Below are 27,300 nucleotides of genomic sequence, written 5' to 3'. Positions count from 1 at the left end.
TGCGCTGCCCCTCACGTAGCCGGACCCTCTCGGTCCTCTAGAGCTGGCATTTCCCTCCTGTGTTCCCCCCACCACCTCTATGCCGCTGGAGCTGCCCCGTCTGGGCAGGGGACACAGTGTGGGCACAGCTGCCCTGCGTTCCAGCTTGCCGTGCACCCCGCCTCTCTCTTCGCCTGCACCGTTTCCTCCTCATGGTTCTGAGGACTGCAGAACAGGAGCAGAAGGGCCCCTTGGGTGGTGCTTTGTCACCCTGCGACACCTGGGGCCGGTGCCAGGGGAGGTGCAATGGGCCTGAGCAGCCTAGCCCTCGGCTGAAGAGCTTAACAGCAGCTGTCTGGACCCCTGGCAGCGTTTTCCATAAACTGGAGTGAAACCTGTAGCTTGCTTTTTTTAGTTATGTTGTTAGTTGCTGACGCCTGGAGGCTGGTTTTCTCTAGGACAGACAGGAGGAGAAGGGCAGTATCCAGCAGAGCTCTGGCAGTCCCTCGTCTGGCCGATACGTTAGCTGGACTCCAACCTGCAGAATGGTCTCTCAGCCCTTGCCTAAGCTGTGTCTCCTTTCCTGAGGCCCACACCTCTCCTGAAATAACATTACTTGCTCCACTTGAGGCATTAACCTCCTTCCGTGCCAGTGCTTTACTTCTGGATTTGTCGTCTGGCTACTGGATGGCATTCCATCTTTCTCTCTTCTTCCGAGTTTTCCTTTCAAAGAGCCAAACTTCCACACTTTCTCAACGTGATCTGCCCTCTCACTCCACCTGAGCCTCTAAATTATTGAAAAACAGGAAAAGACAAAACAAACCCAAATCACGGACGTTGCATGTTTTCCACGCTTCACTGGAAAATGCCCCTCTTGGAAGAATTACCCTGCCTGTCCCCCACCCTGTGCCTGCGGGTAGCTGTGCTGCTCTCTGGGGATGCAGGGGGCATTGCCCACCCCACAGGCTGTGTATCTAAAGCATCCTTCGAGCCACAGCCAGCACTGGCTGTTTTAGGCACAGGGAGACAGACAAGCCTGGGGAGCCACAGCTAAACCTGCACTTCTCCCGCCTCTGCATTGCTGCAGGAGGGGACAGCGCTGGTTTAGAGCTCTGTCCAGGGTTGTCTGGAGGCATCTCCAGAAGGGGCTCTGTCCCAGGGTGTGTGCCCCTCGCTAGGGGAGTGGTGGGAGAGCTGGTGGCAGCAGCAGGGACGTGACTGCTGTCAGAAGCGTGGAGCTGCCACCACCTTTGTGCAGCGCTCAGATGCCACATAAATGACTGTTCCTATTCCTCTGCAGGTGCATCTGGTCCTGAATGAAGGGAAATCCCTGGGCCTTATGATCCGAGGAGGGGCAGAATATTCCCTGGGCATCTACATCACTGGTGTAGATAAAGGCTCTGAAGCAGAGAGCACTGGCTTAAAGGTACGAGTGACCCCAGAGTGGGCTGGGGTGGGAAGTAGAGCTTCACACGCTGGGGCTGCAGAGCCACGTCGGCGTGTAACTGTGGCTGTTCCTATCCCTCTGCCCCTGGCTCAAGCCAAGCTCTCAGTGGAAAGGTCAGTGATGGCTTTTCAGGGCATGTTATTTGGGCGTTTTGGATACTAAGCTTAGGGGGAGCGAGGTGGTTGTGAAGAGAAAAACGCAGTCTTACAGTTTCTGCAGTAGGTTGTACTTGCTTTCTGCCTTAGCACGCCCCCACGCCTGATTTCTCCCCTTTGAGAGAGCCTGGGGATGGTTTGGTGTAGATATCTAAAAGTGCAGCCCCGACCTGGCAGGTGAAGAAAGTCACTCTCACCTCCCTGAGCTGGCAGGGGAGAGTTTCCTATTAAAGATCCTGGTCCTGTGCCCTGTTCCTGCGTCTGGCATCCAAATCCATTATGTTTGGAGGTAGTGTTTTGCACAAGGTGCTCTTAGCCTGCCTGCAAGGAATGGTTTAAATGCTGTGATGAGAGACGGACAGGCTGGCTGAGGTGGGAGCAGGTGCCTGCTAGTTTCCTCCGGCAGCACTGGCGTTCACAAGGATCGTGTCTTAACAGGCAGAAACAGCAGGATCACCCTCAGAGCAGAGCTGATCTATCAGCAGCTTAACTTGGTGTGACCTCCAGCAACATCAGGCTTCCTCCGTAGTCAAACAGGTTCCTAAAGGATGCTCTGTGGTTTGGCTGGGCCCTGCTGAGGCTGCGCTGGTCCAGAGCTGGCTACAGTTTTGCCGCAGACCTCTTGGAAAGCGAGATCCTACATCTCTTTCATCCCACCATGTACACATGCACAAAAATCACCTCCGAGCTCCTCCAGTCTTCCTGAGAACAGGATGGGACACCCTGGGACCTCAGCTGTTCTTGGAAGGGGCATTTGGGGTTAAAATGTTATGTGTTCTAGGGTGTTCACCAGTAAAATAAGTTGAAAAAGAAGCCATTGGACTTTGGGTGTATCTCTGTGCTCCTCGTGAATGGAGCATAAACTCCTCAGGCTGTAGCATTTTGTTTCATCACTCAGGGTTTCTTTTCTGGTGTGTTTTTTCTCTTTGAATGATCCAACTCCCTGGAATCACATTGTGCCCTTTTGCTTCCTCCAGTGCAATCCCATGGGCTCTGAGGGACAGTTCTTTCACTGCTCCTTGTGTCGGTCAAGACTCAATGGATGTTAAACTCCCTAATGTTCTCTCTGTCCGCTGAAAATAGTGCTGGACTGCTGTGGATCGAGGGGTAATCCGCCCTGATCCCCTCTCTGTATTGTGGAGTGATACATTTCTCCATTGGTCGGCCCTGGAGAGTTTAGGGCTAAGCCTTCAGCTTTGCTCTGGTGGCGTCATAAAGTCACTTAAATCTGTTGAGGCTGGTAGCATGGAGTGGGTTGGACAGTCGGGTGGAGAGGGCTGTGATTCGGGCTGGGGCAGATGCAGTCCTGTCCCTCAAGTTGCTGTGGCACAAAATATTGCATCTAACTGGGCACTGAGGTCGAGCAGGGCTGCCCTTATAGACAAGGAGACATTTATGGGGGTAACGCAGCCACTGCTGAACTTAACTGGCTGCTGCAGGCTCCTGTTTTTCACTGCTGGCTCTTTTTGCCATAGAATGTAAATGCTGAACTTGAGGGTTTGGGTCAGTCCAAGCTTTTGTCACTCTCTCAGGTCCTTAGCAGGGAAAAAGGGGTTTTGGACTCTGCCGTATGAGAGGGTCATTTGGGCACTAGGGACGAAGAGCTGTGGGAGCATCCTAGGGAGGTGGCTGAGTATTTCTCAGGGCAGCAAGAAGTGAGAGCTGCTGCTGGGAACTCCCTGCAGACCATCCTCTCACAGGGTGTACATGCCCCCTGTGCTGCCCACCTCGCAGCCGCTGTGCCTGCACACCCCACCAGGGCACGCAGCCGTCCCCCAGGCTGTCAGCCCGTGCTTGGTCAGGGGTGCAAGGTGGTGGTAGGAGGCAGCAGAGACAACGCTCTGGGACACGAGGGTTTCAGGACAGATGATAAGAGGCGCAGGACAATTTGTTCCTACCTAATAGAGCTGGAAAGAGAGGGACTGGCTGGAGCTGCCCCGGGCGTCACACGGATGACTTTGCTGAGTCAGAGGACCCGCCATCTGAAGCAAGCCTGTTCGTTCCCTGCTGACCCTGTGCCGGAGTGTCAGACTCCATCTCACAAACACCAGAAGCCTGGAGGATTAAAGGCAGGAAAAGAAATTGCATTGTTTTCCTACGGTTCTTTCTGTTTGTTTCACGTTAAGTGCTTCCACGCTGCTCCAAATCCCTCTCTTCACTGCACAGGGAAAACTGCCGCTTTTCTTGGGTCAGTCCAGGTGCTGGTCAGCTCAGCACACCTAATGTCACACTGCAGTCTCGCACACGTAGGAGAAGTCACAGCAGCATTTACACAACACACAGCTTTACCCTGCCACCTCTCATTTCATACCTGCCAGGAAGGCAAGACAACAATTGCGCACACGCTGTAGTGAAGCACACAAAGTGGTGCGTGCTGCTCCCCTCCGTCCCTGCGGAGCCGGGTGCCTGTGCCACCACAACTGTTTGCACACCAGAGCCTCTGCTTATTGATTCTTTATATCTCTCTCCTTGCTGTTCTGTTTTCTAGTAACTGATTTGTGCACGCCAGCAGGCCGATGCTTTCCTGAATGTCAGGCTTTATGTGATTTCAGATACGCACAGACACTTCCCACCCTGATTTGTGTATGCTGCAGGCTGTAAATTTAGAACTGCTTGGAGGTTTGGAGATAAAGAAAGGCCTTTTATGTCCTGCTGTTAGACACGGTAGGGTGTAGATTGCATCCCCATGCTCCCTGCGCTGCTCCAGGTGGTGGTGGAAGGGTTGCAATATCCTGAAGAGGGAAGAGCTGACAGGTAAATGTGATTTCCAGGCGACTCGTTGCTCTCTAAAATAGAAAAATTGTGGATTTTTTCAATGTGGGCGCAACCCAGCCTTGTCGGGTCCACGGGAAGGTTCCTGCTGACTTCCCAGGCAGCAAATACTTCTGTGGGTTTTGCTGCTTGCACTGAATTCGTTGCCAGAACTGTGTGAGTTGATTCTGCCAGACTTTTCATTTTAGGTAAAACCTTCTTGCATCTGTGGCACCAAATCAGAATTTTCGAATGTTCTAATAACACATTTTACACTTCCTTTAAATTTTTATTAAAGGGTGAACAGCATGGTATTGAAAGCCAGTCAAAACCAAGGAAGTTTATCTTGGGCCCAAAAGCCAAGCTGGCTTTTACCTGCTACCCAAACAGGGGCCGTGGTCCCAGAGGAGCTGAGAGTCCCAGAGGAGATCCAGCCCTGCTGATGCTGGTTTGGGTACTGCTGCTCTGCTCCCTCTGGCTCCATGGCCACGAGGCAGAGTGCTCTGCAGGTGCCAGCAGAAAACAGGCTGGATCACTGCAGTCAGTCAATAATTAAATATTCATACTCTTGGCCTTGGTGGTCTTTATGTTTATTCATTCGTGAAACTTCTGACAACGTGTTCCTTGGCACGTTTTAAAATAGGCTGCCTCGATGTAAAGTTCTCAGACTGAAAAGGTGCAGGTGAGCAGAGGACTGCAAAGGAGGAACGTGAGCCAGTCTTGTTTGCTTTCAGCTTCTGTCCTTCCTGCCTCCTGCGTGACGTTTGCAGCGATGCCGTACAGGAGCTGAGCTTGTTCAGCTGCCATTCGTAGCTCTGCTCATCCCAATTTCTTCCTCAGTCATTTTTTCTGATAGTGTATTTTGTCAGGGTTTTTTTAAGCCACTTTCTTTTTCTCTCCTTGACCTTCAGATCAGAAATAGCAGATTTCAAGTAGTTTTCTTTGAACAAACAACTCAATATTGTGTTCCCAGCATGAAAGCCGAAGTAAAAAGATGCTACCACAATCCGTGTACATCCATATACAAGAGAAGGAAAGAAAAAGAGAAACTATAAATAAGAAGAGGTGAATGATTTTACGTCATCGGGAGCAGTCATGAAGCTGCCTCTTGAAAACTGGCTTGTATTTTGAGGTCTGCATTTAGAGAAGGATACTGAAAAAGAAAAAAATTAAAAAATGCTTTGTGGCTCTCTTGGAGTCTGGGGAATAATCTGTGTAGTGAGAAATTCCATGGGGGGGCGCATGGTTGTGCTGCACAAGATGTCACCTTTCCACTGGAAGCACCGTGCAGCAGTCCTTCAAGCAATGCCACCTTTATGGGGACAGACGTTACTTAAATTGCTCCTCTGCTGGGAGGCGACCAGAGCCCTCCCTGCAGCTGTGCCGAAATCACCGCCTGCTCCAAGAGGCGATCTCCTGCCCTGTATGCTTCCATTTCCAGTCAGCGTCTGCTTTGTTCCTCGTCTTTGTATTGCAAGGTGTTTGGGGAAAAGAACACGTTTTCAGACAGCACTGGGCACCTGCTGTTCCCTTCCCTTGCTCTCAAATCCATCTCTGATCCTTCCAGCAGGCTGTGTTGGCCTCGTCGGACACTGATCATCTGCCCCGACCCGTTTTGCTCCTGGGGAAGCTGAGTACCTCCCTTATTTTTCTGCGGATCTTAATTTGATTGTTTCCAAATCGATTCATGCTTTTTCCTACCCGTATTTTTAATTTCTTAAGGTCTGCTTTTGGTAATTATGTGTGCTGGAGAGAGACTCCTTCTACTTCAGTGGTATCCACAAGTGTAATTTAACCTCTCTTCTAGCACATTAGTGGCATTAAATAAGACTAGTGCTAGTGCCAAACCATTTGGCATCCTATTAGCCCTGTTATTCCCAGCTCAATTTGGTGTCATTTAACATTAACTCATGTTTAAAATCTCTCACCTATTTTTATATCTGTGTGACTGAATTTCTCCCAGAGCCAATTTTGATTATTTTTAAGAGACTTGAGTGCTCAGAACCCTTGTCTTAAGCCCATTTAGTTTCTCTTGACTGCACCTCCCTTTCCCATGTTACTCTGTCATAAGGAAGAGAAGGCAAGCTCATCACTGAGGTGTGATATTCCTGAACTCTGTTTCTTGTCCGCAGGCTGTCACCTTTTGCATATCGTGTTCAGCCCCTGCTTTTCAGGGTAGGTTTTTCCCTAAGAAATGAGAATAATTCCATTTTCAGAAATGATCAGGCACTCAGCAGGTCCTGTTGTGTCCACCCACCATTAACTGAGCGCAACTGAAAACTTGTTCCTGAAATATCCAGGGTAATAATTTTTGTATGTTTTGTTATAACTTTTTTTTTGTGTCTTATTATTAATTCTTTTATTCTGTGCTGGTTTGGAGCTGTGCATACAGCAAATAATTTGCCAGCGTCAATGTTTGGTTTAAAAGATGGTTCTTCTGCGTCGCTGCAGTCTTTTGTTACCTTCCCAGTTGTCCTCGACTTTTGGAGGAAAAAAATAATAATTATCTACGTTAATTAGCAAAAATTCCTTTCCAGCTCTAATAAGAGCCTATCATCAAGATAGGCTGATTTGCAGACATTTGGGCTGTCCGGTGATTCCCTTATCTGCCCTTCACCAGCAATTATTTCTGCAAGGTCTTTTTTCCCCCCTGCACGAGGTGCTCAAAGTTACCCAAGTATTTTGTGACTAGTTGTTCTCACACAGTGTTAATACTCCAGCAGCCCCAAACAGAGGTGGTCTGGTGCTGGGCACTCTACTTAATGGAGCACAAGAGACCAGAGAGCCATGAAGGACTTTGAATAAATATTGAGGCAGAAATTAAGGACAGATGCAGGTGAAGTAGCTTGTCCAGGGCCCCTCTGACCTCCGTGATATGGCAAGGTTCCTTTTGGTCCACTCTTGAAAGGAGAAACTGAAGAAAGGTTATTAAATCTGTATAACCATCTTGAACAGAAAAATCATGACAGTTTAATCCCTGATGCAGAAAACTGTTACAGTTTCATAATTGCAATAAAACTATCCAATCGAATTTGGATTTTCATTGTTTTGGTGGTGCCGCAGTGAGCCCAGTGCTCCTTATTTTAGCAGCAAAATCCACTCCATTGGTTTGCCCAGTGAATTAGAAGGACCTGAGAGATGATACTCATTACACCTGAATGTCTGTTTCTCTTGGCAGTTCAGCCACTTGCATAATTTTCCCTTTCTGTTACGTCGGTGCTCAGCAATTTTCTAATTGTTGGTTTAAAGCTGACAGAGCTTGAAGGGAACCTGAGATATTTGTGGAGTCTGATGGTTGGGAACGTGGTCATCTGTGTCATTTGCCTTTCCTTGGGCTCCCTCCCTCCTTCCTTGTCTCCTGGTCTCTGTGGAGCTGGCTGCCTCTGGCTCTTTCTGCAGCTGGTTCACAGAGGTGAGGCTGGTTCCAGGCTGTCCTTTCTTTCAAACCAAGGAAGTTTCACATCCCTGGCACGTGATTTTGGCAGTCTGCTGGGGTCAGTGTGAGTGTCCCACCCTGACCCAGCTCTGCCCTGCACTCTCTCCCTTCCAGCCAGCTGGTGCAAAGGGCCATCCCCTGGTCGTGACCTGCCAAGTCCGACCTGTGCCTCGTGCTGTCTCTTGTCCTTGCCCAGAGAATGTCAGAGGAGGGAAAGGCCAGCCAAGAGCAGGTGGCTCTGCAGGACCTGCTGCTTTAAGGGTCTTACCGGGACCAAAGCAGAAGATGGTGCAGCAGGACCTGGCCCGTGCCACCACCAGGGCCTTGCAGTGGCTGTTATAACGCATGTGTCACTCTTCCCTTTGAGCTGCGGGCTTGCATCAGCCCAGCTTGAAGGTGTCAGCTGCCTTCCTGGCTGGCCGTAGGACTGTGGGTTTATCTCTTATCTGCGTCACCTCTTTTGCTTCATTAGTTGTGCAGCTGCCCCATTAACAGCAGTTATGAAGACAGCAAACAGAGGGCATCGGCTGACCCACGTGAAGATGGAAGTCGGGGACCCTGACAGTGGTGTTGGTAGGGGCTTCAACTGTCCTGTGCTGCCACAGCCCTGGCTATCCACCAGCCCCTCTGTGTGTCCCAGAGGAACGAACTGTCCCCAGAAGAATGAGGCAAATCTGCTCAAGGTCACTGGACAGAGCTGAACGCAGAACCAAGCTCTGCTGCATCCAAGCTGCGTCTGGCCTCGATGATCTTAAAGGTCTTTTCCAGCCTAAACAATTACAGGATTCTGTGGTGCTCTGGCTCCAGGTCCTTTTCTCCTGTCAGTGCCACTCGGAGCATCCTTCCAGCCTCACTGAGCATACTCTGTCCTTTCATCAGAGTGAAGGGTAAACAGGAGCCCTTCTCTGGTTTCTCATTATTGCCAGCATTATTTTGTATAGCTCCGTCAAGCTCCCCACACATTATCTCTTCTCTAAATTTAACAGGCCTAATCTTTTTGATCTGTCCTTTCACAAGCACCTTCATCTACCACTAATCATTCTTGTTTCCCTCTTCTGGAACTTTTCTCTCTGCATCTCCTTGCTGGGCAGGCAGAGACGTGACCAGGGAATGCGCTCACAGCAAGGGCACACGTTTGCTTGGATATTGCCATTACGCTAGTTTTAGAGCTATTCTTGATATGGTTCTTAAGTTTGCCATCATGTGTTTTTGTTGCAGGCTTACTCGATCGTTCTCACAGCTGCACCCTGAGCAAGGTGGTCCATGAGTTATTGGTTGTAGTCTTTCGCCTGTGTCCTCTCTGGTCATTGAAGAGGCATCAGCCACATCTCGGCCAGTGGCAAAGTCCTGCCTAGTTCTTCAAAGCACCTTTACCGACCCCTTCTGACACTTCTAGTCTGAACTAACCCCAACAGTTGAGTGTTGCTGGCAGATCTCGACTCCCTCCTGGGCTCGCTCTCACACTGCTGCTGCGGGCGTCTTAGGATTTTCCTCCTCAACTTCTGGATGTTCAGTAACCAGCTCCCAGGTTCTCCTGTTCCTTTGCATCTCTTTATTGCTTCTCAGGGAGAAGCAGTATGTGCCATCTCTCCCTCTGCATCTATTTTTGCAAGGTCAGAGGAGCACACAGGTCTCCATATATGACCCTCCGTGGCCTGCAGTGGGCAGGGAGGGAAGCTGCCATGGCTCCTTGGCATTCAGAAGCTCTGGCAATGCTGGCAATAATGAGAAACCTCATGGCTCCTTGGCATACAGAACCTCTGTAATCCCTTAAATAGCCCGAGCATACCTATTTGCACAAGTGCCGTGCAGTGGATTTGGAGGATTTCTTCTGCCCTCCTCTGGAAAGCAGGCTGGAGCAAGTGAAGTGCTCCTGGAGGTTTCTGCTGCTCTGAGGCCATGCCACCTCTCTGCTGCCGTGGCGGCCACCCACCAGCCCAGGACAGTCCTGGGGCTTCCTGCCACCCCGGAGCAGCTGCCTGATCCTGCAGCCATGGTGGGGTGGGGGCTGGGTGAAAGAGCTGAAGCAGCAGAAACTCAGCCCTGCAAGAAGCAGCCGTGAGTTTCAGCCAGCTCCGTTAACCGAGCTGGATCACCGCTGTGGGGCAGGTGAAGGGAGGGCTGCTTGTGAGTGCTGAGCTGGATGGCAAGAGCCAGACCCTCCTTGGGAACAGCCCTGAGCTGACAGCTGGCACTTCGGCAGTCTTCACCTGCCCGAAGTAGTGCTCTGCAGCCTCTCTGTGCGGACTGTGGGTCCCAGAGTTTCTCCAGGCTCCTGCATCTTGCCCTTGGTTTTACACTGGGGGTGGAGTGCCTGGTACCCCCGGCCCAAGGCCCCTGTAAAAGGCACCTGGAATTTTCTTTAAGACTCATTTCAAAACAAAGCAAAACATAATCAAACTGCTGCAGTCTCCCCTTGAGAGCTGCTGGGAGGAGCGTGATTCAAGGTAATGGTGTTTTTCTTTGCTCTTGAGCCAACTTTGCTCTACAGCAGTCTGTCCGGGAGTTGCCCTGGTGCTACTAGAATATAAAAAACCTGGCAGAAATGGGATGCCAAGACCACGGCACTGCAGAGTATGAGAGGGAACCACAGGGATGGACTGTGCCCTCTGCTTTGATGGTGGTAGCTGCCAGGCTAAAACCCTCTGTCTGAAAGGGTCAGTCGTGCTGCTGTTGAGACTCTGGCTTATGCTCCCGGTTGCATCCCGCACCCTTTGCTGGTTACACTGCAGTTGGGACAGCCTCTCACCACTGGGTAACTGTCCCTGAGTGTGGCTGTTGGCAGGGTCAGACCCTGCTCACAAAACACCCTCACCCAGCAGGACTCTCAGGACTAGGATTTGCATCAGTTTCAGACAGCCCGAGGTGGGTCAGTGGCTCTTAAGGTAAGCACAGAGCCAGGGTCCTGCTGCCCCTGTCACCTCTGACAGAGCCCTACGAAGTCGTGATCACTTCTGCCACCCAGGGACTCTGCACCAGCTCACTCTTCTTCTCTGCTTGATTTCTCATAAAGATCACCTCTCAGGTGGTCTGAGCGGTGTCTGTCACCCCACAGACCTCAAGACAGCCAGGGTCGTGAGCAGGGGTCCCTCCTGGCCCATGCAGCAGGATTTCTCTCTGCCTTTTCTTCCCTGTTCTTGTGCTGCCTCCACCAAGGATGTCCTCCTGGGGGTGCCTGGAGAAGCCACGGCTGGGTTATATCAGCACTAGGTGACACTGTGGCACAGCCACTCTGCCCTCGGTGCCCATTGCTGGATGCACTAGTGGAAGGGACATGTTGCCCCAGGAAGGCCAAGTGAGAGCAGCGGATGCCTTGTCAGGGGTCTTGTTAGCCTTGAAGCCTCGATGGTGGTTGCATCGACCGTCTGGATGCCATAGGCAGAGCAGCACAGCCTAGCAGGAGTCGAGCGGGAGTAGGCATGCAAGTTGCCCGTATGTGTGCCAGTCCTGCTGCCACAGCCCCTGGCCTTCTTCCGTCTCAGCTGGCAATGCTGTGCCTGGAGAGGAGCTGGTGCAAGCTCTGGCCCTGTGCTCCTGTGAGCTTCAGCACAGCCGTAGCGTAAACCAGAGGCGATGTCCAAGTGCGGGGGCTGTGCTGCGGTTCCTGGATCAGCTGCTCTCTCCTCAGACAAGCAACTGGCTTCCCCTCCTTGCTGGAGCAGTTGGTGGATCTCTAGTGCTTTATACTGAGCTGAGCTTTGCTGGTGGTACCCCAGATGGCTGCTTTCACCCCAGGGAAGTTCTGGGTAGCGCTGGGGGAAACTTGGATGACAGCAGAGTTGACATAACAGACCGGGCAGCGGTTAGTCATGGCTTCTCACTGGGATAAGAGTCTGGAGAATTAATTCCAGTCCTCTGAGGCTTCCTTAACTCAGCGACAGAATGAGATGGAGTGAACTGAAAAGGATCATATTGACTCTCCGTGTTATCTTAGACTTAGAAATTCTCCCCCCTCCCTCTTTTCTCCTCTTCTCCAAGATGGAGGTCAGTAATTTAAAGGGATGTCTCGTTCTGCTTGCATTGCAGCATAAAGAAAGTAAAACTGTGTTTTGACAGAGCTGAACAGAAGCCTGTGGTTAAGCAAAGATATGAAAGAGCAGTTTTAGAGAGGTGCCTTATCAGGAGGAGGGTGAATTGTGATACGGGAGCGAGGAGGAGTGGCGCTGAATGCCCTAGAAGCAAAGAGGAAGAGGACCTGGGAAGAAGGGGGCAATGCCAGATGAGTGCTATATCTTGAGCGTGGCTGGGCTGCGGGGGAAGCTCCTGATGACAGCAAAGGCCCTGGCCAAAAAATGAAAGCTGGTAGGAGCAGCTGGGGAGGAAATAAGAGGAGAGGAGAAATGAAATGCAGCTGTCTCAGAACCGACAGTTTACAGGGCGTTGGAGGCTGTGGTGAGGCATCCGAGGTGAACCCTCCCTGCTGCACACAGGGATCTGAGGTTTGGGGCTTCTGCAGATGGTTCCTGGCCTCCCAGATCAGCAGGAGGGATTGGAGATGGAGGTCTTGATATTCTTTGGGGGCTGTTTTAACCAAGCTGGCCTGCAGATCTAGTTAATGGAGGAGACTGGGCAGATTGGTCTGACTTGGTATCCTAAACAGGCTCCTCCAGGCTTCACAGCCTGGTCCTTTACTGGCTGTCAGCTTGAGTGCTTGGTCTCCAGCCACCAGCACTTGGCCCCTCTCCCTCATTTTTCTTGGTCCCTCCAGTTGCTGTGTCCCTCGTTTGGTGGTGGGTTAGACTGAGTAGCTCCGCCCTGGTGGGAGAGGAAGGTGTATCTTCCTAACAGGAAAGCCCTGCAGGGCTCACCCCGTCCTGATTCCACAGGTAGGAGACCAGATCCTGGAGGTGAATGGCAGGAGCTTCCTCAGCATCCCCCACGACGAGGCAGTGAAGCTGCTCAAGTCTTCCCGCCACCTCATCATGACCGTGAAGGACATCGGGAGGCTGCCCCATGCCCGCACCACCGTGGATGAGACCAGGTGGATAGCAAGCTCCCAGATCGGAGAGACCCTCGTCAATTCAGCAGGGTATGTGCTCGCTACACCCCAGTGCAAGCTTGCTGTGTAGGTCTGTCGGCTCAGAGCTCCCGCTCGCAAGGTGCACACAGCAGGGTGCACGGGCAGCCTGTTGGTGGGAGCACCCCCAGTGCTCGGGTGTGTGGCCTCCATATCCAGTGCTTGGAAGGCAGCATCTCCAGCCTGGACATCAGATCTGGGCAACGTTCTGCTCCCCCTTCCCTCTTCTCTCAGGCCAGAAGCTTTCAGTTTGCAGGCACGGAGGGGAAGGTACATAACAGGACTTGTGCCAGGTACTGACCAGTGGGCACGCTGTGCTCGGTGCTAACTGATCTTCTCCCTCCTCGCAGGGCAGTGGGCAACCATGCTGCGGAGGTGACAGCCAGGGTAAGAGATACAAATCCTTCCTGATGCCTTGTGAAAAAATCACTGTTACTGTCTTTTCTTTTCCATGGGAGGGAGGGCTTTCTGCTCCTGATTATAAAGGGGATGCTAGCTTTATGAGGACGGGGGTGGGGTGGGGGGGTAGGTGGCTTTAGCCTTTCTTCTCGCCTCATGTTGCCAGCTGTGTTTCTGCAAGCACATAACGTGAGCCCCGTCTCCTGTGCCGCTGGTGGGTCAGTTCTGCAGTGCATCTGGTACCTCCTAACCTGGGAATGATCCCATTAATGGGCCAGGCACAATGATCACATGTGGGCAAGGGCTGTGGGGACCCCCTCCAACCCTGCAGAGGTGACCGTGGTGCCTTCCACACAGTGGCTGTCTCTGGGCCCTGACAGCTCCTAGGATCTTTCCCACCCCAAAGCAGAGCTGAGCCAGCCCTCACCAGCACACCAGTTGGTGGCAGGGCTGCAGCAGTGGCAGGGATTCACCCAGTGCTGTGACTGCAGCCCTGTGACTGCATGTCTTCTCCCAACACCTTTTTGCAAAGTATGTTTCTTTCAAATGGAAATGAAGCAGCAAGGTTTCACAGGTGGCTCTCACTGATAACGGCTGTTTGCTGGCAATACATGCCCCCGCCCCCAGCCTCAGCTCCCGTCAGCATCTCTGGGGTAGTCAGGGTCTTGACTGGCTCCATATCCCTGTGCTGAGAGTGCCAACACTGCCTGGGAGGGGAACAGCAAGGATCTCCTCTTAGAAATCCCTCTCAGAATAAAAAGCCTTTCATCTGCAGCCAGACTCGTCCCTCCCTGGGACTCCTTTGGTTGCCAGTGACTCTATCTTCACCGGGGTCTGCTTCGAGCTTGCAGTGGGCGCAAGTGTGCCTTTCACACAAGATGGGAAGCTTGCCTCTCTCTCATGGCCCCAATCCCCCCAGGAAGGAATACAGCCTGCTATTAGATCAGTAGCTGGTCATGGGACGGCATCCCTGCTTGCTGAACAGAGCTGGGAAGCTGTTCTCTATTCAGCTGGTGCTGCATAAACTCTTGGCTCTGGAGTTGCCCAGACAAGTAGCGACACTAAGTGAGCGGCCGTGCTGGTGGATCCCTGGGGGTACCTGCCTCCGGTCCTCCTCAGCATCCCCCTGCCAGTCCTGCTTTCCAGCTTCACCACCGGTAGCTGGCTGAGAGCAGCGAATGGAACAGGCAGCTTGGGCTGGCAGGCAGAGCAAAGCAAGGGGGCAGTTCTCAGTCCTGCTGGTGCTGCCCAGCTGTCTCAGCAAAGCCCCTTCAGCAGCTGATTCCTTGTCATCCCTTGGCAAACCTCTCTCCTCTCTTCCGCAGCCTGTGTTTTACCGGGGCCTGGCTGGCTCCCAGGTGACACTGAGCAGCATGGTGAACCAGACCCGCGTCATGCTGGAGGAGCAGGCACGGCACCTGCTGAACGAACAGGAGCGGGCCACCATGGGGTACTACCTTGATGAGTACAAGGAAGGCAACATCTCCGTGGATGCTCTGGTCATGGCACTTTTCGAGCTACTCAACACACACGCTAAGGTGAGGCCCACACCAAGGTCAGGGACAGTTTCTTGTACCCAGTGGACTGAGCAGAGCCATTGTCACGGTGTGGCTCGGTGCCTCCAAGGTTACCTGCTCAGGGTCAAGGGTGAGGGTAGGAAGGCAAAATCCCGGATGCAGGACATTATGGGGGATACAGGCTCGTGTTCAGTGGCTCCTCTGGTAAAGTCGGGGACCAAACCTCCTCATGCGTTACCTGCTAGTACAGCTCATTACTGCTGTTGAGCAGTGTGGGAGGATGGGTCTTCTGCCAGGAATATGGTCGTGCTCCAACCTCTCTTTGGTTGTCTGTCTGCCTGGCCCAGTTCTCACTGCTTTCAGAGGTGCGGGGCGTGATCTCCCCGCAAGACCTCGACCGCTTCGACAACCTGGTGCTGAAGAGAGAGATCGAGTCCATGAAGGCACGTCAGCCCTCAGGACCCAGAGCGGGCACCGACTCCTACTCTATGATGTCCTACAGTGACACCGTCTCTTCCTCGAGCAGCCACTTCACTGCCACCACCGTCAGCTCAGCCCGGGTAAGTCCCTCCTGGCTGTTCCTTTTTCTTTCAGCACCTGCTCCTGGCAGCCCTACAACAAACTCATTTCCCTGGTGCTACAGAAGCATTTCACTCCGCAGAAACCCTGTTCAGTCTGCTTCCCCAGTGGATTCCTCCGAAGCCTTTTTCTTTTCCCTTGCAGGCTGGGTGCAATAGCGTGATTTGTAGGTGTAATAGGGTGATGTCGTGACACGTGTTTGGTATCTCTGTGCTCCTGAGACTGAGATTCTACTGACCTCTGCACGGGGGCTGAGCCTGGTGCTAAATGTCACTTTGTCCCCAGCGAGGGAGGAAGTCTGCCTCCCTTCCAGGACCTCCACTGTGCAATGCGAGCTGCCTCCACGCAGAAAGCTCAGCCCCTTGTCACTGCCATACCGTGCCTGCCGCTATTCACCAGCTCTGGCTGTCACTTTTAAATCACCTCCTTAAAGACGCTGGCTGCCTGCTCCCCGTCCCAGTGGGGCTGCAGCAGCCAGGCCAGCTGCATCCTGTCCCAGCCCCTGCCCACTCTCCAGCATTAAGTGGCAGTGCTCCCACATCTCTCTGCCAGGCCTTCATCGCACGCACAGTCTAATTAAGTTATCGTAATCACCTCAGAGTGTGCAGGCACACAGCCCCGAAATTAATTTCCTAGCCATAAAATGCCTTTCATCATAAATGCATTAGCAACCTTGGAAATTAAAACCTTCATGAAAAGAACGGATGACGATGGGCTTTCTGCTCATTTGACAGCAAGCAAGGCAGCCCATGGCCAGGGCGAGTGGGCTTGTGCTGGGAGGGCCCAGGCAAAAGCCAGCAGGGAGAGAGGTGGGGGGCTTTCCTGGGGCTGTGCCTGCCTACACCGTTTGGTCCAGCCTCCTCGGGGAGTTTCAGAGCATCAGATCTGTGCTTTTGTCCTGTTGATTTCACAAATACCCATAGGAAAGCCATCTGCTCTGTTCAGGGTGGATTACGGTGCGGTCCTCTCTGGATCAGGGTAAACAAAGCGATTTTTGCTCTGCTCTCCAAAGGCCTGCTGGAAAATCTTCCTGAAGTATCAGAGGGCTAACACAGGTCTGCCAGGACTTGTGCACTGAGCGTGACACCCTGTTCTCACGCTACCCCCGTGCCTGGGGCTGTACCTCGTGCTTCAGCTGTGCCGTGCTCTCCCTCCTGCGCCATGACACCCCATGTCAAGCGCGGCTGCTGGGCCTGGTGTGAGCCATGGCTCTGCTGCGCCTGGCACACGAGCCCCACGGTCAGGGAGGGAGACCGGGGTGCAGTTCTGGCATAGAGAAGAGGGTGGGCACCGCTGTTTTAAAAGCTGCCTTCAAGAGCACGTGGTCGCACTGCAGGCCCTCCCTGACAGTGTGGCACCTCGTTCCAGGGGCGTGAGAACATAGGTCCCTCTGAGCTCTGCCTGGGGTGGTGGGGATGCTACCACTTGAGGTGGTTGTCACCACTGCTTGCTGAAACAACTGCCAAGCAAAGAGCACCAGCGCAGGCTGGATGGGTGCTTATCTCAGCAAGCAGGAGAGAGAGAAGAGGCACAGAGCTCCCAAACTGTTCCCTCTGCCGCCCGAAGCCCCTGCTGCCGTTGCCCTCCCCAGCATCTCTCGCGGGAGGGGCTCATCGCAGCTGGATGTGGATTCTGCAGGGTGGGTTTTGGGGGAGGAGGGTCGTGTTATGCCGGGATTTGCTTGTCTCACTCATTTGTTCTGCATCCTCCCTGATGTTCTGTTGTCGCTTTTATGCTTGTTTTAATCTGCTTTTCCCCTCGCACATCCCCAGGAGCGACTCTTGTGGCTAATAGACCTGATGGAGGTAGGGGCTGTCAGCGAGACGGGGAGCTAGAGTACTGTGGTTGCCATAGTAGACGGGTTGAGAGTGCGTGCGAATGTGCATCGTGGGGGAGGCGGGCACGGGCCATCCAGGGACCAGCATGCGACTCGGCCATGCGAACAGCCTCCCTGTTTCACCCATCTCTGCCTTTTCTTCCTGTGGCTCGGCTGAGCCGTTCCAGAGTCCCTTTCCCCAGCTCGGCAGCAGGGCTGCCGGCCTCGGTGCTGCAGTGCAGACCAGATTCAGCCTTGAACCAAACCCAGCTGATACCAGTGTCCTGCTGGTACTAAAGCTCCGAGTGCCACTGACAGCTGAAGGCTGGGGCTGTAGAAGGACCAGCAGCATTGATGCCTGATGGACCCCAGACTGCCCTTCCTGCCTTGTTGCCTGCTTTTACCTGCTGCTGTGCTGTCTTGCTACATGGGCACCCTGGCTAAATACCAGTAGGCTGGTCACATCCTACCACGCATCCTCAGGGATGGGAGAGAATTTTCATTACAGGCCAGGTGCCTGCACAAATCCACGCTACAGTGCAGGAGGGGTCGGTATACTCGCGTTGTGCATGTTCAGCCTTGGAGAAATCCTCATGCAGACTTAGAGGAGGCCAGATGTGGATGTGGCGAGAGCCTCGGAAATCCCTCTGTTGTAACAAAGCTCTTGGTTGGGAGGAGGCTGGAAAAAGCTGCTGGCTTGTGCCCTGCAGTGCAGCTTCATGGTGCAGGGTGCATTCCCTCCTCCTTGTCCGGGAGGAAATCACAGGGGTCAGCGGGTTGAGCACACACCGCGAGCAGTGGAGCTGGGAGCAGCTAGTGCTGCTTTGGGAGAGAGGACCTCTGGTAGCTGTGAACGTGGCTCAAAAGCCAGATTCCTCTGGGAATGGCACAGCTAGAAGAGAACAGCTGTAGTGCTCCCAGAGGGAGTTTATCACAGGCACCCTGAACCGTGGGACACAGATTTCTTTGGCTTCATGACCAAAGGCGGTGACGCTAGACCAGACTCCCTGTCCCATCAACTCTCCGTGAGTCAGTGGGTGAACATACACCAAAAATAACCAGTATGGGGCTGGTCAGGACCTACCATGCGAAAAGCGTTTCCCTTATGGGATGCTGGAATGATACTTGGAAATGAGACAAAGCCATGTCTGATGGTGCCACCGATGGATGACGTGTGTCTGCCTAAGTGTCACCATCACCTCTTGCAAATCTTGGATCTCAGGCTGAGTCCTGCAAAGCAGAGGTTAATTGTGGACTGCAATAATCATGTGTAACTTGTCTTATCAGAGCAGCATGAATTTCTGATTGCTTACAAGCAAGGCAGCCTAGCATTTTCTTTGTCCCTCCTGCCCCAGCCTTCGTTGTGCGGATTAAGGAACTGAAATCCTTGTGGATTTCGTTTTGCTTCTCCACAGCCTCCTAGCAAAGACATTGCCATCCAAAGGTGCCTTCTCCTCCCAGGGCACGATTCCACAGGTGGTGACTTGCCCCCCAGCTCCCTGAAGCTGCAGGATTGGGCCCCGTGTAGTAACCCAGTTGAGTTGCTCACCCCTGTCTGTCTTTGGTCTCTGTTTCACAAGGAGTGTAATTAAGGAGAGGATGGCGCTGAGCAGTTCCTTTCTCTGGAAAGAGAATCTCAAGCGCAAAAGCCCACAGCCTCTTTGGCAGCTGTCAGGTGATGTCTGCATCCCCAGAGGGAGAGCAGAACGAGAGCAGAGAAACAGGGGACATCTTCTGCATCTATGTCCCCCAATACAGAGCTGCCCCAGCTCCCAGCTGGTCCTCTGACCCCTTCCAGGACAGGCACAGACATCCCACGTGGAGGGTTCCTAAGTGATGATCCTTTCAGGCGGTGAGGATAGAGATGAAGCCACCCTGTGGGTGTCATGGAATCACCCTCAGAGCCCCCGAAGTCAGAGAGGTCTGTGCTCAGGCTGAGGCAGAGCCAGGGCTCTGGGGCTCCTCCAGCCCTGTGGATGCTTTCAGGGGTGGGAGAGGGAAGGGGAGAGAGGAGGAAAGCTGGGCTTATTCTCAGACTGGCGCAGCTGTTCAGAATTTAAAGCCTGCAGGATTCAGACTGAGTAGCTCTGCAAAGCTCTTGTTAGCAGTAACTGGAAAATAAGGGACTCATTTGGAGCTGTGAGGTTAATTAAAGGTTGGGTTTTATTCCCCAGGGTGGTGGCAGTTTCTCCACCACTTAATCTGCAGACGGAAACTGGCTGTCTGTCTGAAAGATGCTCTCCAGCTCCATCACTCCTGCTGTGGACTCTGTGTAAGAGAGGAAGGACAACAGTTTTTCAGCTGCACCCTGCAGAAGGGCTGGAAGGGTCTCGCCTGGCCCCCAGTTTCTATAAGTAACTAGAAGATAGATGGGGTAAAGGAGCAGAGAGTGGTAGGAGGGAGCAGCCTCCTCGGTAAATGCTCATTTTTCAGAGCAGTGGCACATGGCTTCAATGGGTCTTTCAAGGGAAATCCAGGAAAGCACAGTCTTAAAATAGCCAATTCCTGAAAGCAAATGTGCTCAGCTTAAAAGCCGTTACATTTTATAGCCCAGAGCAATTTCTATTTAATTGCTTTTGCCCCCAAAGTACTAAGCTTGGGGAAAGGCAAATCTCTTGCTTGTACACTTCAGCAGAAAAAGTGCCTGAAGAAGATGAGCAGTATTAGTGTCCCTGGCTGGTCAGGGAGAGCAGAGCCAGGGCAGCGGGATTCGGGCTGGGTTGGGGGCGGGGGCGAGGGCATGGGGTGCAGCTGGCTGTGCCCACCCTCCATTTGCCAGGAGGATTCAAGTCTCGGTGCAGACTGGTCCAAACTATGAGGCTGGGGCTGGGACACAGCATGTGGTGTGCTCTGGAGTGGGCTTGATGTCATGGTGATGGGCACAGGGTGGCAGGACAGGGGGGAGATGCCACTGGCACATTTTAGGGGGGCATTGGGCAGACTCTTTTTGTTTTAGTAGCAACGTGCCCGTAGCTGTTTGACGGCAGGCTGCTCCTGGTCGCATTGCAGGGGTCTGGTCTTTGTGCCTTCGCTAAGAGCTCGGTGAAGGCAGGTTGAAGCTGGTAGAGGCAGGGCTGGAGAGGGAAGAGTTAGGGACACAGCTGAGATCCTCCCAGACACAGCCAGGCTGGTGCTGAAATGTCACCGTCTCTGCCTTGGCTCCTTTCCTCGTGCACGCAGCCATTTGGCTGGATTAAAGGCTCCGGGCAGCATCTGAAGGTGGGCTGGTGCAGGGGGAGGGTGATGCCTGGGCAGTTTCTGCAGAACGGCGAGAGCAGGGAGCTCTGCGGCCAGAGCACTGGTGCAGTTTGGTGCAGTTTCCCCAGCACTGCGTTTTGTCCAGCTGAGCATCTTTCTGCCTTGGCATCACACAGGGACATGATGGCACTCGAGCTTTTAAATTCATTGGCACGTCAATCAAATCTGAAGTCCCATTGCTAATGTGTGCACAGCCCAGAGCAGTTCGTGCTCATTTTAATCAATATGAAGGCAGGTCGCTTTTGAAATAGCCCTACCTGGCTCTTCCTCCAGCCTCAGACATACAGGATCACCCCATCCTTCATGCCAGTGCTTGGATTTGCACCATCCTGTGGCATGTCGGGTCTGGCTGAAGCCTGATCCTTCCCTTCCTGCTGCCATGCACTTCAGCCAAATCTGTCTCTGCCCTGGCTTGCCACACGGTCAGTGACCCAAGAAGGAGTAGGGGATGTTTCTCTTTCAAAAGCCACCTGCCTTTACATTGAATTAATTGATGATGAAATCAACCATTGTCAGAGGAAGGAGTGGTTTCCCAAGCTAATACTTTACCTGTCACCCCCTGAACAAGCCGTTTATTTTAGTTTGCATTCTCCAGGGTTCCTTCTGAAGACACAGAGATAAAAGCACTTTCCATCAATGTTTTTGCTGCTTCTTTAATGCTCTTAATTGTCTCCCGTGTCTATTTTGGGATGCTAACATCTTACAGGCACAGCAGCAGCCTCCAGCAGATGGGGGAAATGCAGATGCACCAGCATTTCAACTAATCAGTTGTTTACCCTGCAATAAATAACACGCAGTTAAACACAAACTGTACCCTGCCCATTCCAGCACAAACTAACAAACATCCCTATGAACGTGACAGAAATTAAGTACACCCTTTCTGAGCAGCAGCAGCACCTCTCCAGATCAGGAGTCACTGTGGCAGGGGGGTGCTGAGCCTGGGTTTGCTCTTACTGGGCCTTGCAGGGGAGCCAGGTGGAGCTGGGGATGTGCACTGCCAACAGAGCATCCCCCAGAGTAGTACCTGCCCGGGGCAGAGCCAGCAGCAGACCCATGCCTCTGGCCTCAGGACCAGCTGGGCTCAGCCCCCTCCAGGGCCAGGCTGCGCACCCAGCCTCCGCTGCACACCCCCAGCTCTGCTGTTGCTTAGCCAGGGGGCCCGTCTGCTTTGCTTGACTATCCACGTCCTCTCCTTGGGTCCATCCTGACTGACAGCTGCCCCTGCACAGACAGGCTGACAGACCCCCATAGCCCTTCTTGATTTCTGGAGCTTCTGGCGTCTTCAGAGCTGTGTTTTCTAATGGAATTTTGACTCATAAAGGGAAAGCAGTGGCAGCAGCTGGTGTTTGCACAAGACTGCTCTGGCTTGCAAGGGAGGGAAGTTTTAAACTTTTCTATTGCCCTTTTCCCGGGAAAGATCCAGGTATTGAACCTGCAGCCCTCAGAGCTGGTTCCCCCCCTCCTTCCAAATCAAAAGGAGCAGAGCAGCTGAGATTTGGGTTAAGAGGAGCACACTCCACTGCGGAGGAGGTTCCCCCAGTAAGTCAGGTTCATAGCATGCCTTGGGCAGCCTTCTTAGTTTGGGAGAGTCTGTATCTCCAACAAAGTTGCTTTGTTCCTATGTTGTGTGAGTCTCCAGGGAACCTCCAAGGAAACAAAAACCTTTGAGTGAAAGACTGGCCTTGTGTGGGGGTTTTGGGTGATAACCTGCATCCCTCTGCATGTTCCCTGTCATGCTGGCCCTGTGGTGGTTGCTCCTTGCTGGTGTGACGGGGTTTTCTCTTCTTTCTTTGCCCTACCAGAACACCTCAGAATTGGAGGCAGGTGGAGACGACCACCAAAGTAGCATCAACACCCTGCCGGACATCTCCCTGGTAAGGCACTGCACTGTGCTGCTGCACCTCGGGTGGGAGCTGGAGGAAAACTGATGACACTGGGTTCTGCCTCGGCTTCTGTAGCTCTTTGCTACATCAACATCCAATGGATGTCACTGTAGTCACTGAAGCAAGTTAATCAAACTAGTTAGGAAGAGGATTCTGGCTGTCTGAATAAGAGTAGCATCTGTGTGAACGAAAGCAAAAGTTGGGTGGTTTGTCTTCTAATCATTCCCATTTGTGAGTCTTATTATCAGTAAGATGAGAAAGGTGTTTCCGTGAAAATGAGCTCGTTTTGCCATGGTCACCGTGAGAAGGCAGGTGCAGGTGACTGTGAGCCTGGGGAAGTTCTTGTGGCTGGGCATGGTGTCCTAAAAACTTCTGCTCTTGGTTCGGCAGGATGATCTCTCCTCCTTCCCAGAGGAACCACCCAACTTCAAGCCTCCGCCTCCTCCTTCAGCCCCTCAGATGCTGGACCCCTCCACTGCCCAGCACAGGAACCCAGGGAAAGACAAGCCCAAGCGCCCTTCCTCCGAGTCCTCTCAGTCAGGCCTTTTCTTTGTGGCCCCCCGAAACCCCACGCCCCCCCCCAGCCACCCTGAGAAGGACACAGTCAGCGTGACCTCCACCGCTACAGCATCCACCGAGGAGTCAGCCCCCAGCGCTATCTATGCCACCATTTCCCCGGCCCTGCACAGCTCCAGGAGGCAAATGGATGCCCAGCTCTCCTTGGTCAGCCAGCACCCCATCGGTCCCTTCCCCAGGGTCCAGTCCCCAACGAGGTTGAAGAGCCCACCCCCAGAGAGCCCTGCAGTCCGGGGGCTTCAGAACCCCCCTTCCCCATCCCCTCCTCCTCCTCCCCCCCACCCGGCACCCCCTCCACCGGACAAGGGCAGCCCGCAGGCTGTGGCCAACCAGCACTTCATCATGGTGGAGGTGCACCAACCCAACAGCGAGCCTGACGTCAATGAAGTGAGACCCCTGCCCCAGGCCAGAGGTGGGTTATCAGCCACGGGGGGCGGAGAGGGAAACAGAAACAGGAGAAGATTTGGATCTCAAGGGCAGGAGCTGGGCGAGGGGGTTGGAAGAGCAAGACCTGCGTCAGGTCCTGAGCAAGTCACAGGGGAAAACATCGCCGTTTCGGTTCAGACTCCAGGTCAGCAGGGTGGGGTGAAAGCCCCAGAGCCCAGCTGGGCGCAGCGGTGTGCTGCTGTTGGGTAGCTGGGGGGTAGTTTGCTGTTTTTTCATTGATGAGTTTTCAATTCAGAAAATGGCTTGATGGCATCGTGGCAAAAAAAAAAAAAAAAAAAGCCAGGAACCACATAAAGCCCCGCGCAGCGCTAGCAGCAGCAGCAGCGGTTAATCTCGGAGACAAAGCTGCAGCCCTGGATTTTGGCAGCCCTGGGAAACCTGTGAGGGCAGGGCAGGGGCAGCAGCTCCCCAAAGCCTCCCTGGGCTTCCCCCGCAATTCAGGCTGACCTTTGCTGAAAGACCGAGCTCTGTCAGGCAGCTGATGGCAACTTCTCTCTTGTGTGGGCTTGGCTGTGTTAGGTAATAAAATGTGCTTCCAGTGGGGTTTTAAAAGAAAAAAAAAAAAGAAGCGCTTCTGAGATTTTCCCATTAACCCCAGATTTTGGAGGGGGAAAAAAAAAAAAAGGTCTTGATGGTGCCTACGCTGGTGCTGGGGCTCCGTGGGACCTGATGCGAGTGGCATTGTCGCCCTCCCGTGGCATTGTGACCCCCCTGCAGCTGCTTCATCCCTGGCAAGGCGATGGATGAGGGGGTCTGGATGCTGGCCGGATCCTGCCCAAGCGGTGTCAGCAGTGTGGCCCCGACTCCTCCAAGTCCCAGAGCCGATCTTCCAGGCCCCCAGCCCTCCCCATTGTACCGTTGTTCCTGATGCTTGTTCCCAGAGGCAGAACCTCCATCTGCACTCAGAGCCTTCATCCCCCAAGGGATGTCTGTCCCCATCTCCTCCCAAACCCTGTGCTGAGCATGGACTGGCTCAAACTGGCCTCCAGCAGGTCCCTCCATCCCAGTTTGGGATGTAGGTGGGATCCCAGGCTTGGGTTTGAAACGACTTGATGCTCCCTGCGCACAGCTCTGCTCTTGGGGAGGCGTCCTCTTGGGAACCTCGCTCTGAAGTCCAGCTCCACATCCCAGGAAGCCTGCCCAGCCCTGGGAGAGGGTGACATGTCCTCCCTCTGGTATGTGGTCCTGTGGGTGCTCGACTGGTCGCAGAGCCGCGCTGCCCGGCCTCTAACAGCCCTCGTCTCTCCCCAGCCTCCACGCTCTCCCAGCTGTCGGACAGCGGGCAGACCCTCAGCGAGGACAGCGGGGTGGACATCGGGGAGGTCGAGATGAGCGGCAAGGACAAGAGCTGGCAGCCGGTCCCTGGGAAAAGCCGAAGCCTCAAGGAGGCCACGAGGAGCGAGGGGGCGGCAGAAGGGGCCTCCAAGCCGGTGAGGCTGGGTGCCCGGGGGCCGCAGGGTGCTGCCCTTGCGGGGAGGTGGGCACCCAGGGCTGCCCAGGGGCAGTGCTGCTCCCCGCTGGCTCGACTGGCTGCCTGCCGGTTCTGCTCCCACTGCCTGCAGGCAGCACCCCTTTTTTCATGCTTTGATGGGTTATTTAGCGTCTTGTTTGATGAGCTGAGTCAGCTGGGTGGTGGGCTGAGCTGTGGAGAAGGGAGCCAGGAGCGGCTGAGCGGGACAGTGGATGGCTGATCCACTCCATCCAGGGTAAACCCCATCCCTCCCGGCTCCAGCAAACAGCAGCTTGGGACGTGGCAGAGTTCCTGGCTTTGAGGAGACATCTATGGGGCTTCACCGTCCCATCAGTGATGTCAGCTGTTGCCCAGAAAGGAAGGTGGCACCGGGTATCAGAAGTAAACTGGGGGGTTTCTGATGGTGGCCAGGTTGAGGGGTGTAGGCAGGCAGGCAGAGGGCTGCTCTGCTCTTCCCCAAGCCCGTCCACACCCACACGTGGTCGGGATCTTGGATGTCAGGAGTCGGAGAGCAACTGCAGGCAGCGTGTCTGTCCCGCTGCTGTGGGTGGGCTGCTGCCCTGGGGCCCCAGCTGAGGCAGCACCACAGGCAGACGGTGCCCAGCATCCATCGGCAGCGCTGCCATCTGTCCCCACAGCCGGGGCTCCTGGAGCCCACGTCGTGTCTGATCCGGGTGTCCAAGAGCGCACCGACCTTGGGGATCGCCATTGAGGGTGGAGCGAACACGCGGCAGCCGCTGCCCCGCATCGTCACCATCCAGGTAGGGCAGGCAGAGAGTGGGAAGAGCTGGATGCACATCCCACCCCTTTCCTCCCTGGGCAGGCTCAGGAAAGCCCTTCAGCCACGGCCAGAGCGCAGCGACAGCCCTGCCCCTGGTGGGGGGCGTTCTGGAGGTGTGCTTTCCCCCTCCTATAGCCCTGCATCTCCCCAGACATCAGAGGCGTCATTCTGCTGCAGGGGGGGGGTTGCTGAGGATCGCAGTCGTGTCCCGTGGATGAACCCGTACCATAAAGCGTGTCCTGGGATTTGCTGCAGACATTTCAGAGGGCTCTGGGCAGCCCCGAAAGCTTGGCTGGTGTCTCCAGATGTCTGGCAACTCCCATTTTCTGCTCAGACGGAGGGTTGGGGAGGGGGAATGGTGGATGATGGCTGGAGAACCGAGCCCTCGGGAGTGTCTCCCTGCACTGTTTTCTCTGCTGTTTACTCGGAGCAAAATTCAAGTTATTTACAGCAAAAGAAAAGCAGAGCCAACTGCGCCTTGGTTATTCTTGGCCCTCCCAGCTGGCACTGCAAGCAGAGGAGAAGCCAAATTCTTCCCCTCTTTCCAAAATGTGAAATGTTTCGCATCCATCATGTTCACCAGGTCAGGGTGAACATGATGGAAATGAAGTATTTTGCATTTTCCCCAAACCTGTGTTTCACCCTGGGTTGGGCATGAGCTGACCACCTCTCTCCTGCAGCGTGGGGGCTCGGCGCACAACTGCGGGAAGCTGAAGGTGGGCCACGTCATTTTGGAGGTGAACGGCACGGGGCTACGGGGCAAAGAGCATCGGGAAGCCGCCCGTATCATCGCTGAAGCCTTTAAGCTGAAGGAAAAGGACTACATTGATTTCTTGGTCACAGAATTCAACGTCGCCCTTTAGGAACCTGCCTGGGTTTGGGGAGCGTGGCTTGGGCTGGAGAGCACCCGGAGGGGGATGGAAGGCAGCGCCGCGGTGTGAAAGCAGCATCCCACCACGCAGAGCCCTCACCCGCTGCACCACCCCGCACACGCAGATACCCCCAGCTTGTCCCCAAATGTCCCCTCACCCACTGCAGGCTCTCACTGGCTGGGTAGGGCGGGCTGAGAACGGGCAGAACTCAGTGCACATCCCTTAAAGTCTCCATCCCTGACCTCTCCAGGGTGGGGGCTGCCCCTTTGGGAACACCCTCTCCCCCTTGGCCAGGCTGGGGAGCGGGGCAGGAGGATGGCAAAGGTCTGGGTGTCCCCGCTGTCATTTGAGTGCCACACACAGAGCAAGGTGGGCCCGTGGCTCAGGCTGGAGGGTGTTTCGGGTGGTCGCTGCTCCCTCGGGTGCTCGCCCCCCTGTGCTCAGGCAGGAGGTGCAGGCCACGGGTGGGGATGCAAAGAGAGCAACCGGAGGCCTTGTAAATTGCTGGCAATGTCGTCGTATTTATATATACAGAGCTTGTGCTTTTAATTTTTCAATAAATCTATCAGGTTAGAAAAAGCCTGCGTGTGGGTGAGGGGCAGGGACGCCTTTGGGGCACCCCAGCAGGGCAGGTGGGAGCGCGGTGGTGATGGGCATCATGGCTGGGCAAACCTGTCCCGTCTCCAGGGAGGCAATGCTCCATTCCATCCCAGTCCCCATCCCCACCAGGGCTGTCCCCATCCCTGCCAGGGCCATCCCCATCCCATCCCAGTCCCCATGCCCGCCAGGACCAGGACCAGGGCCAGGGCCATGCCCATCCCCATGCCCATGCCCAGGGCCGCGGACGGGGCAGCCCCCGGCCCCGCTGCGCCCCACCAGGGGGTGCCCGCGCTGCATAAATTATGCCAATGTAAAC

The 27,300-nt window shown here is 54.2% G+C and overlaps 1 protein-coding gene across 4 annotated transcripts in view; it reads left to right on the top strand.

Moving 5' to 3' along the window:
- WHRN (whirlin) overlaps positions 1-27,005 on the top strand; it is a 54,808-nt gene extending 27,803 nt beyond the window's left edge. Inside the window, exons 3-13 of one of the 4 annotated variants that reach the window (XM_055721214.1) lie at positions 1,280-1,405; positions 12,595-12,797; positions 13,136-13,172; positions 14,510-14,722; positions 15,049-15,261; positions 17,053-17,085; positions 22,157-22,228; positions 22,628-23,225; positions 24,512-24,690; positions 25,370-25,492; positions 26,193-27,004. In XM_055721214.1, coding sequence (XP_055577189.1) covers positions 1,280-1,405; positions 12,595-12,797; positions 13,136-13,172; positions 14,510-14,722; positions 15,049-15,261; positions 17,053-17,085; positions 22,157-22,228; positions 22,628-23,225; positions 24,512-24,690; positions 25,370-25,492; positions 26,193-26,375 — 1,980 coding nt within the window. In that variant the 3' untranslated portion in view covers positions 26,376-27,004. Of the gene's footprint in view, positions 1-1,279; positions 1,406-12,594; positions 12,798-13,135; positions 13,173-14,509; positions 14,723-15,048; positions 15,262-17,052; positions 17,086-22,156; positions 22,229-22,627; positions 23,226-24,511; positions 24,691-25,369; positions 25,493-26,192 lie in introns of all 4 variants that reach the window. The other 3 variants (XM_055721217.1, XM_055721216.1, XM_055721215.1) reach the window with 3 other exon arrangements.
- The last annotated feature ends 295 nt before the right edge of the window (positions 27,006-27,300 follow it).

The sequence above is a fragment of the Falco cherrug genome, chromosome 9 (assembly GCF_023634085.1).
Source record: "Falco cherrug isolate bFalChe1 chromosome 9, bFalChe1.pri, whole genome shotgun sequence".
NCBI lineage: Eukaryota > Metazoa > Chordata > Aves > Falconiformes > Falconidae > Falco > Falco cherrug.
The sequence above is the reverse complement of the archived record's forward strand: the minus strand, read 5'-3'. Positions and strand labels throughout refer to the sequence as shown.